At 34.4% G+C, this 12,210-nt stretch overlaps 1 protein-coding gene across 1 annotated transcript in view; it reads right to left on the bottom strand.

Annotated features, from left to right (window-relative positions):
* Pcl (polycomb protein Pcl) overlaps positions 1–12,210 on the bottom strand; it is a 78,219-nt gene that overhangs the window by 24,305 nt on the left and 41,704 nt on the right. Inside the window, exons 4-6 of the mRNA XM_089096934.1 lie at positions 8,096–8,239; positions 5,263–5,435; positions 2,591–2,786 (exon numbers count right to left, since the gene is read on the bottom strand). Of these exons, the coding sequence (XP_088953060.1) occupies positions 2,591–2,786; positions 5,263–5,435; positions 8,096–8,239 (513 nt within the window). The remainder of the gene's footprint in view (positions 1–2,590; positions 2,787–5,262; positions 5,436–8,095; positions 8,240–12,210) is intronic.

Genomic DNA, 12,210 nt, shown 5'->3' with positions numbered 1-12,210 from the left:
TTTGCTCTATTAGACGTTGCTGGTGTGAACGTTTCTGTGCTTGTAAATCAAACTAGCAATCAAGAGAAGAGCATTTCCTGCTGTGAGGTCCTCATAAGGATAGTTATGGCTTTGGTCCGACCATTTTGCGCCATCAGATCTTCAAACAAAGTTCTGCCACGAGAACTTCGTCGACTTACATGCTAGGTTGCTGGGATCCCCTTTGCAGAAAGCCAGACCACTGGGAAACAACATTCTACAACCAAACGAGCTCCATGTGGTATCTGTCCCAGGGAAAAAGACCGCAAGACTACCCTAAGCTGTGCTATCTGTAAAAATATGTCTGTAAGGAACATGCAGTGACTGTTTGCTAAAGCTACATCTAGAAACAATTTTTTTATTGGTTTCAATATAAGTTATGTCAATATATTTGAAAATAAAAGCTCATGTTTCCATCTAAATATTTTAATGACTGGTACCCTTCAGAAGATTGGGGTCATTTTGACCCCACCCTACCATGAGTGTTATAAAAAACACCCTACCAGTTAAGGGTTAAAAAGGTATAATTTATAGTTACCTTTTATAAAAAGGTAACTATAAATAAGGTATACTACCGATAAGTCATAACACCACGGCAGGTGACACCAAGATAGCTGCGAGCCTCAGTATTATCAATGCTGCACTTTTCATTTCCTCCTGGAAATAAGCAGTTCGTACTTCCTTTGAATCTTTCCTTGTGAACTTTTTCTACCGCATTGGAAAACATCCTGCTTTCTCTTAGGCCCAATTGCATTGCCAAAAGAGCACAATTTCTGGCAAGCTAGCTTTCAACAATACACAAAATATAACCAAGGCATCGCAACAATCATTACATTGCTGCGAAAGATGGTACGGTTGACCCAAGCACTGTCTCCACAAGCCAAAACCCGTATTTTCGCAAATTTTAGCTAGCAACAGTACTGAAATCGCTGATTGCATTTACTCAACTTCGTCATGCGCAGGTTACGAATAAAAAAAAATTATAGTTTTTTTTTTATACATCACTTTCCAGAGGGTTACAATTGTACCAAAATAGAACACAGAATAGAAATAGGAAATACTATTATAGAAACACTAAATAGAAACTAAATAGAATAGAGGATTACTATTTGTTAAAGGTAACGCGAACAAGACTATTTGGTTTTAAAGCCCTTCCAACATCATCAAAGAAAATCCTTCACACATTTTTTTTTTCAAACCATATTTTTTGTAAGTCTTCCCAAATTTACCCATTTTAATCAGCGTGTACTCGATTTTCGAAAGAGAAAAATGGAAACACTGTCTAAAATATTCTTTATAAATTTTTAATATGCTCAGACTATTAAAAACAGACGAAGCCAAAGAAACTAGGAAAGACACATTAGAATTAGTATAGACCAACTATTAATTTCACACTGGCTTTGTTTCCAATGTTGCCACGCATCCCACGATACTGTGAATTGTCTTTCCGGTTTATTTGTAGTTTAAAACAAATCTGATAGTTTTGGGTATTGACCTTTATTTTTTCAAAGGCGACCTTATATAAAGGTAACAGTAAATATTATTCACAACGTAAATAGCCTACTGGGCACACAGGCTTTTTAAGGCTATATGACAAAGTCAATTATTTTTAGTTTTGTATACCATCCAATATTGTTTATATTATTAAATTCTTTTTTCTGATAATCCCCAACCATTTGGGTAATCTTGTTAAACATTTAACACTGTAAACATTATTAAATTCTAATTCCTGGTAATCTGATGCCAATTTTATATTATTCATCTTAAAAAATTGATGAAAACAACTTGTTTTCATTTCCATAGCTAGATTTTAAGTGGTCAAAGTTAGGCAAGAAAATGTGAAGTTTGCGAGATTCCAAGTGCTGAATGAAAACTTTTAACATTATATGTCATTAAAAAGTAACACAACAGTAAGCCAATAGAGAGTCACACAAAAACATAGAATAGAGAGGGAGAGTATGAGAGATATTTGTGTTACCCAAGTGTCAGCGCTAGAAAAAATGAAGAATTTAGCCTGAAAAATTCTGCTTAGCATACTTTCATTTGAAAAAGACTTTAATTTCTAATCGGTTTCTCAATCACCTGTAACGTAGTTACTGAATTGGTTTCAGAATTTTTGAGGGAAGGAATCACAGGAAAACTGATTATGGATATATTCAAAATGCACAGTATTATACTTTTTCATTTCATGTCTTGAAGGAAAATAGTTACTGCTGTATGCACCTGATGACTTTTACTCATTAGTCTTAAAATTGACAATATCTTAAACCAAAACATATCCTAGACCATTTCCAGATCATTTTTTACCCTCCCGCCTCCATCCTGAATAAATAAAAACTTTAAAAAATGAAAAAAAAACAAACAAAAAAACAACCAATTTGATGCAAGCTCTCCTACGGACTTCGTTTGTTCCTAAACTCACTCAATACTCAAGCAATGATACAACAGCAATTTTCACATCCGTTAAACTTTAACAACCAGTGACAATATTTTCTATTTTTTGATTTGTATAGGATATCTCCCCCCCCCTCCAAAAAAAAAGAAAACTGCTCATTTAACTGGGATAACTTACCGAACCACTCAACTGGAAAGATTTCCAATTTTTCTCTACATGTGGCAGTATGCGCTTGTCCGAGTCCATCAGCTTTTCACCAGTTTCCATCTCCAAGTCAAACAGGATGAGCCGTAGAGCATCACACAAAGTTAAAGGCAGTCGGGACAGGTACTCAGGACCACAGTTGCAAACACCACAAAGGAATCTATAAAATCTGACAAAAAAGGGTAATTTGTTGGATATTTTGTTTCAAAAATCAAACATCAAATAACTAGCTTTTGATTTAGGGTTTGAACCCCAGCACTCAGCCAGGCCCTAATCTTGGTCTGATATTCTGATTAAAAGTATCTTTCCTATAGCCTAAATAGACAGCAGAATCCTAATCTTGGACATTATGTGTATAGGGTTAGATAGTTGTGACTAACTGATGATTAGGACTAGACCAGTTGGAATTGGCTGACTACAATCTTGGAACACATCTGGTTTTTCAACAATTGAATTTAGACAAAAGTTACCTCTACACCTAGCCTATTTAAATATAGTTATTCTGTTTCACAACACTTGTCTTAGATTCAATATATTCATGGTTGGCTATTTCTGTACTAAGGATATTGTTTTTCTAACCTTAAGATGCGTTTCAAAGATTAGATAGTGTTTCTAAGATTAGGCTCGAAATCTGAATGTGGCGCCAATATTAGGCTCGACTGTTGTCAATCAGTATATTTGAAAACACGAGTTTTGTATTTGTTTAAAATATTCAAGCCAATCATATACTTGCTGAGAAGATTTTGACACATCCAATGGTGAAACAATCCACCTTCTAGGTGGTAAGAAAGAGGTATTACAATGATTAGCTGACCAGCTACTGGGAATCTTACCCTAAAAGTGAAGACAGTCGTGAAAGGTACTTAGGACCACAATTGCAAAAACCACTAAGGAATCAATGAAATCTGGCCAAAAAATTCTCTTTTCTGCTCTTATTTTCGTGAAATCCTGGTATTTTAATTGCCTGCATAACTTTACTAGTGTATTAATGTAAGGTAAACTGAAAAAAATATAACCGGGCTCTTTTTTCTTTCCGCAAATAGTTTATAGATTATATATTTTTTTTAAATAAAAAAAAAATCGCTAAAATAATAGACAATAGAAGATTTGTTATGAGAATCTAAAATTCAACTTGAATTTTTTTTTTTTTTTTCAGGAGCATAATTTTATTTAGACATAAATTACAAAAAACAAACGCCAAGGAACTTTTCGGTTCGTTAGGCCAACTCTAACTTCCAACACATAATTCAATATAAATAAACAAAAACAAAACATTATTCCCCGCCGACGGGCAATCAAAACAACGCAAATAGAAATTCCATTACGGCACTACTAAAAAAATCAAAAATAAAACAAAAAATAAAAAAAAATCAAACAAACTGATAAATATTATTACAAAAATCCCTCAATTTTCCCCGGAAAATACTTCGGTCACGCTCACGCACAACCCCAATTGGTACAGGAGCTCGGCAAAACATGCCAAGCAGAGAACCGTGACCGGGTTGTTTCACACTGCGGCCGCCGAAAAGCATCTGCATTTCTTGTATTATAATAATTGTGAAGATCCACACCAGTTGTTATAAATCGAATATAATTTTGCTTATCAGCACAGTGAGGGATCAAGTGGGCATATTTTAATCTTATTCATGGTTTAGGTGATTAAAAAAAGAAGCTGTTAGATTATGGTTTCTAAAGAGACAAAATGGTTCTAAAATATTTTAAATTATGTCCAAATGATTGGGATAAAATTATTCTAAACAGCTTGAACAACTGTATAAGGAATCTTTTTTGTTCTGTTGACCTTAATTTTAGGAAACATAAAACAAAACATATCAAACTTAAATATCTACGAATAATATCTGTCATGTTTTCAATTAAACAAATTGACTGTATTTGCAATGGCAAATACTCACTTGACTTTAGGTACCTCTCCTATAGCACCATGTGATCGTATCATAATTGATGGATTAAGTTATTGGTTATGATTTACGGAAACTTACCAATTACATAGGTAGAAGAAAGGTAAATTTTCCAAACATTTAAATTAACGATCAAATTATAACTGCGAAAATTAGAAAAATATCTATTTCGCGACCATTTCAATTTTATTTTGTCAGTAAATTTTAAAGTTAAATTTCCCCCCAATTTATCAAGGATGTTAGAGCTAAAAATTTTACATTAAACTCTAGAATGTTTCTTCGGACTTCGGTTGGGAACCACTAAACTAGATATCAAAAACTGAGTATCTACATTTTGGATTTTCAAGAGCATTACCTAGTAGGGATTTGTTTGATCTTTGGAACTAGGAAAAAAAAAAGGATTATAGGATTATACAGGAAATTTTATCATGTATCTGTTTTGATTTTTAAATGTATGTGAATGTGACGTCATTTACATGAAAAATGTTTTTTTTTTTTCAAAATTAAGGCTGTAGAGTATTGTCAGTTGAAGGGTATATGTCCTGCCCATGACACACCAAAATATTCCAATGCCCCACCGGTGGGATGTGTGCACCACGTTGGGAATCACGGATCTAGAGCAATCCTTTTCTCTAGTTTTTTTTTTGGGGGGGGAGGAGGATTGGCACTAAATTTTTATTTACGTGATATAATTAAGCAAATCAAGAAGTAAATCGAAAGAAATACCTGTCACCATTGAGCAAAGTATGCTGGAGGCACAAAATACAATTACTATGGAACCATTGAAGACAATGAGAGCATTGTAACATCTTCTTCGACCAATCACCATCCCCACCACAGTAGCAGTAGACGCCTTCAGAATTTTTGATATGCAGGCTGTCCCAAGTGAGTGACTGCAGCTATAGTAAGATCATTAATTCAATACTAAATTTACAGAAATAGACTTGTTTGAGGTTCAAAAAATCACATCAGAATTAATATTGTATATTGTAGACAACTCTAAATGAATTGGCTGAAACTGGCGAAAGCTAGATATTTTGTCAGTATGATCCACGTCCTCGTCACAAGCAAATAAATGTTAAGTTTTATGTTCACTGTCTAATTCTCAGCTCTATCGAACTACCAAATTACATTTTTGAAATTTGGTGTACAATGTGTTTTACGTTGAAAATATATTGAAAATGGGCTGAAAGTTGTTAAAAAAAAGACAATTTTCCGGGTTTTTTTAAAAGCAAGTTTAGATTCTTCTCAAAGAGAAAAGTATCATTAATATCATAATTCTGGCTCGGTGAATGGACAGATTTAAGAGAAATGAATCTAATAATATATATGCCTTGTCCTTTTGGTGCCGGTTACAGCTGCAGGCTTGTCGCAAATACTTTACTTCAATTGGAACAAAAAACTTAAGTCTACAAGAGTGATTGAAATACAAACAAACTTGGCTAGAAAGAATTGTATCCTCGTTAGAATATTTTAGATTATTTCACTCTATTTTAGCGACAAGTAGATTACCTTAAACTGCCAACAAAAATGATCTGCGGTGGCACAATGCATGAAAGTATTTGTTTCTCGAATATTTCTAACAGCAGTCGACATTTAAAACTACTGTATTGATGAGTTTTACATATGATGATTATCAGCTTTACCGTGATTCCGCTAGTTTTTGCCGCGCTATCACCGATTAAATATATGATTTATTCTCAGAACTGTTTACTTTGATTCTTTATTATGTAGTCTTAGAATTACAAAGAAAGAAAGAAAAAAATAGGATCGAGAATTTTTTTTTTTAACGAATATTTATGGAGGATAATTGCTTCCCTTCTTCAGCGCTATAAGAAACAATTGGAAAGAAACACGTTCACTTGTTCTTAACAAACATGTAAACAATACAAACCAGATAGAAAATCAACTGATAAAAACAAATAACACGGAAAGCAAACAGAAAACACAAATAAAAACCAAAATAACGTGGAAAACGAACAGATAAAATCAAAATTAGCAGAATTAAAAATAATTTAAAGGCCAAAGTTAGCAGTAGAAGTAGTAGGCGTTCCTAAGACATTGCTGATACACCGATTGGACAACCTGCATACATATACTGTGTTTTGATTTAGCTCAATATTCACTGCAGAATTCCCTGCAATTTTATTCCTTATGCCCCTAGCCATTCTAGAGATATTGCAGATACATCCTTTCAACAACGTGATTTAGTTAAACAACCCCCATAGCCTGAAAGTTTTAACTTAATATCCTTAGCCGATACTGTGATATCGCAAACACGCTCTTATGACAAACTTGGATGCACATAATCTTTTGATTTAGTTCGATGTCCCCATTAATAACCAATTAAAATTCGATCGTAACGCCCCTAACTCTTCCTTGGATATTGCAAATACACCCTTTTGACAATCTGGATACACACAGTGATTTTTTTTTATTTAGTTTTACACCCCCCGTAACTTTCCCTGGAAGTTAGAACTCAATAGCCTGATCTGTCCCTGAGACACTGCATCTATGCTATTTTGATAACCTGGATGCAGTTAAACCTTTTTGATTTAGTTCAATAATAGTAGTAGCAATAAAAATAGTAGCAGTACTAGGCCTACGAGTTAAACTTAACACCCTCAGCTGTTTTTGCTATTTTGCTGATGCACCCTTTTCACAACTTGCATGTACATAGTGCTTTAAGATCAAGTTTTATATCAACATAAGGCTTCTCTTAAATTTTATACCTAATACCCTATGCTTAAGACTCAAAACCACCCCTAAGATTTTGCTGATAGGTCGTTTTGACAACCTGCATGCACACGGTGTGTTATGATTTATTTCAACATCCCCCTCAATATTTCCTGAAAATTTCACCTTAATATCCGTAGGCTCAGTAATATCAGTAGCAGAGATAGTAGTATTAATAGCAGTAGTATTAATAGCAGTAGTAATGGTAGCAGCATGCACAGAGTGCCTTTAGGTTCGTTCAGCATCCTCCTCAACATGCACTAAAGTTTCGACTTAATACTTTTAGCCGTTCCTATGATATTGCTGATATGGCCTTTTTACAACCTGAATGCACAAAATGTGTTTTGATTTAGCTCAACATTTCCTGAAGTTTGCACTTACAATGCCCTTAGCTTCAGTAGTAGTAGTATGTATATCGTGTCTTTTAGTTAGTTCAGCATCCCCGTCATCACAACCCGAAAGCTTCGACTGAATACCTCAAACCGTTCCTGAAATACTGCTGACACGCCCTTTTCCCAACCTGCATTCACATAGTGTGTTTTGAATAAGTTAAGCATTTCCCCCAACATTCCTTGAAAGCTTCACCTCAGTCAAAACGGCTATCTCAAAATTTTGATCGGAACATCTTTGGGGGAGATGACAGAACAGGGGCGTGGGAAGTGATTGCCTGTCCTCCATTTTTGACTCTGAAGTTCCAAAGACAAATTCCATACGGAGGGGCTGGGTGAAAAGATTAGTTAATTACTTTATAATTAATAAAATAAGTTAAATCCTGATTATGAAGCCTCTGTAATATACAATATACTATACAAACATGTCTTACCTCATACGGCAATAGGCGCTTTATGTGGTGCATAACTCCTGAACGACTGGAATTTCTCATATGGTATGAAGACATATGTCGTACCGTGTTTTCTTTGTTTTGTTTTGAAAGACAACCACTTGAGCACTGCCCATCAACTTTAAACTTAAAAAAAGGAAAAGGTAAAAGCAAATAAGAGGCAAAAATACCAAGAAAGTATTTAAAAAACAATATTGAAAAAAGATTTCAGGGGTAAGCTCGCAATATTAATGTTGCGTGAACTATAAATCTTGCTAATTTTATAACAGAAAAATATTGGCTAACATATAACAACAGTGACACAAACGAGAAAAATGGCGACATGGTTAATCCTATCTATCAGCAGCAGACCCATGGATCTGAGTTGTGGAGCATTATATACAAAATTTTATCAAGAGGAAAAATTGATCTGCTCGGTTTCAAGCTTGTCATACAGACACAAATCTCCAAACAAAGGTTTTACGTTCATAAAGCAATCATAAAATAGATACACAGACATAGACATATATTATTACAGATCAATGTAGCCACATAGCTGTCATTTGGTTAAACATGAGGCTACCAATGACAATTTTTATAGTTTTAGACTCTCGGTGTAATTGTCGATAGACAGACGTGAAGATCTTAACCAAAAAGTAGAAGAAAAGTATCAAAGAGCTTACACGGCACTTACTTCTAGTAGAAGAAGCTATATGTTCTATCAGACTCAAGCCCCCTGAAGCTGTAACAAACACTTTAGCTGCTATAACCGGGCATTTTCAATTAAGATCTAATAAGCCCTTTCTGATGGATGCAGATGAAAAATGTGGCCATTCTCTCAGAGAAGACAGATCAACCAATGACAACCGAAATCAGAGCAGTAGCTGTTGTCTGTAATATATTAAATTGACTTCACCCCATATGATAGAGTTTGAAGCCCTCTATACCTTCTTTTGGGGTTAGATTAGGTACATAGACTAAAAAAATTACTACGAGCCGAGCTCTTACTCTTTCCACCAGTTTGATAGAATACAATATATTATATTCACTGCAACAGCAGGTTACTAACATGAGCATGTCATGACACAAAAAAAACCTCATAACAAGGATAAAAAAACAAAAAGCACTTAAATAGCAACAACAGAATAAATTAAGGCAGCAAGTGCTGCTTCAAGGTCAATAAATTAAAATGAGTAATTAAAAAATTAATATAAGTCAAGAATCGATTTCCACGTTTAAAATAGCAACCGTTTATACAGAATACATCAGAATATTAAATGTATTGATCTAATATATTTAAATAAAAATTATGTTTAAACCATAAATCCAAAATTTTTATTATCCAGCGTTGGGATACAAGGATCGTACATTATCAGTGCAATTCAGTAAGTAATTCACAAGGTCTTTACGGTAAGGGCCACGGGACGGATAATAAACACATATCACCAGTTATGCCACCTCCTTAGGTAGCCTCTTAGGCCTGCATCACAACCATAAGACTTCGAGACCGTGTTTATTTGGTATATTGCTGAAACAGAGGACTTTTTTTTATAGATGATCGACAAATAATACCAAAACTACCACCATCCGTTACTGTAATGTCATCGGGTGTCATTCTTGGTTTGAAATAGGTATCATATCCATCAAATGCAACATTCTCTTCAGTCGCGGACCATGATTCACAGATACGAGCAATATCAATAAGTTCATTTTTCAAGCATAGTTCGACCTCTTCAATTCTGTTCATAAGTGATCGGACATTAGACGATAGTATTTTCGGAAATGAATAGGGATGGATTAAGGACTTTACACTGCGGTCTCGAATTTGCAACACTCGTCATGGCAGCTACCTTTAAAAAAACCCCACATAAACATGAGAAAACTGTCATTCCGTCACATATGAGACAACTCAGTTCAGAACCTGAGCAGTCTTTTGTTTCCACCGTTATATTTTCTACAGCAGCCATAAGTATCGGTGCTACGCCAGGAGCCGCTGGTAATTTTGTCAACACGTTTTCACTCAGGAAATAGTATTCGTTTTAAATTGATCATGGTTCTTCTCGTTGTTATTTGGCTGTTTTGGACTGTTATTTTTCGACTTCAATTTAGTCAGGATACAGTTTTTTGGAGAATCTTTTTGCGCACAAATTACACACACAAAGGTCTTCTTCAAATCATTTGAGTACTTAGTTTTTCCACAGCTAAAATGAGACCATTTAGTACATTTAACACACTGCATGCCACCTGCTTTACTGATTATTCTTTTTAAGCAGATACCGCAATATTCTGGATCCATAATAGATGCTGCTGCTATGCACAAAGAGTTCAATTGAGTTCAAAGATTTCAATCCTCTAAATTAACTAAATCTCTTAGTCTAAGTCTCTGTAGTTAATAGATCACTAGATCCCAAGGGAATTTAAATTAAGTAGCAAAAATGCCAATAGCAAGTAAATAAAATGATCCGATTATAAATGTCTCAGGGGAAATCACACCGGTTGAAACCTCACTTTATTATAAGGTTAATATACAAAAATAAGGTGTTCACACAACGAACTCTCAAGCAAGACTGAATAATGGAAAATAGTCCCTAACAGTTTCAATGAAATTTGTTAAAATTTGACGTGTCTTTCCAGTTGATACCCTGAACATAAAAACTTAGGTTCTCATTTCCTATATAGTTAGGGTCAGAACCAAGTAGGACATTAGCATTTACAGCCCATAAGTACTAGTTGCATTTGCCAAAAGCAATAATAACATATAAACGAACTAGATATAAAGTAACAATACGTGAAGAAATAAAGGAAAAAAGAACAAAACAACATAATAAAATGCAGCAAGAATACTCGAATAAGAAAAAAAAGGAAAGCAAAATCTCGCAGAAATCAACTGAAACAAACCAAAACAGATCGATGCCACTTTAAATAAATAACACTCAATTATAAGGACAGGGAGCTGTTTTATCTTATCCTCTTCCAATAGAAGGCGCAGGAGTATAAAAATATATAAGTTAGGCAGAAGATGAGTGTTAATAGGGAATTCATAACAACGACAAGCATTTTTTGTTCTTACATAAAATGCAACAGGAGCCGAAAAATGCGATTCGAAATAATACGCAACCGGGAGACCTAGGTGAATAACTACGTTTGTCTTTCTCACAACTCTTTTTTTAAACAATAAAAACTTTAGCGTAAAGAGCGAGGCGTTGAGGAGGGCACAGCCCCTTTCATATACGAAATAATTTCTGTTCGTTTTAAGATTTAACGTCGCTCCTTACTTTCAGTTTAAAAAACTTTTTTTTATTTAAAGGCTGCGAAAGCGGGGGGTTTGGGGGGCGGCAGCCCCCATCTGTGCCTCCTAATCCCTGTACGTTTTAAGATTCAACCTTGTAACTCAGCCTCTTTAATTTTTTAGAAAACGTGGTTTTTTTCAAATAATCAGAAAGAAGACGGTACCCTGTGATCCATTTCACCTTTGAAATAATGCACAATATGTCAGAATTTGTGATAGAATGAGCCCTTTTCAAACTATCCGTGATATTTTGTTATAAAATATACAAAATATATTTTATTTTCAGCAAAGGGCAAATCACATTTGCGTCCATAGAAGACATAGGGGGCGTTAGTCCAACTCCTCTTGAGGTAGTTCCCGCTTGATTTAAATTAGACTTCGTTATTTATTGTAATTTCTGTTCGTTTTGGGTTTCATTTTATTTCTTGCAAGTGATATAAAGTCGTTTTACGCTTGAAAAATAATTTCACTTTGTTTTTGGTCGTCTGTGGTTTAATATAGATCTTCACTTTTCCTTCAGAATCTTCTTTTGTGGATAAAGTACTTTAAAATCAATTTCTCTTCGCTTTTAGTTAACAGTTTTTTTCATTGGTTAATAAACGAGTATTTTTAAATCTTTTCGATTTCTCTCCATAAAAATCAAGATTTTGGCTTACTGTTCATATATTGGACACACTTTTGCAACATATTTTAATAATAGTTTTACTATAGAGCTTAAGAGGACTGAGTATGGTGAATAATATTCGAATAAGTGAGTCGAAACTCTAATTAACCCTTAAATTTCTATAGGACTGAAGGGATTCTGACCCCTATCATATTACAACCGTGA

Source organism: Artemia sp. Qi Xiang Cuo, chromosome 1, assembly GCF_049724085.1.
Source record: "Artemia sp. Qi Xiang Cuo chromosome 1, ASM4972408v1, whole genome shotgun sequence".
Lineage (NCBI taxonomy): Eukaryota > Metazoa > Arthropoda > Branchiopoda > Anostraca > Artemiidae > Artemia > Artemia sp. Qi Xiang Cuo.
Note: the sequence above shows the minus strand (reverse complement) of the source record. Positions and strands in the feature narration are given on the sequence as shown.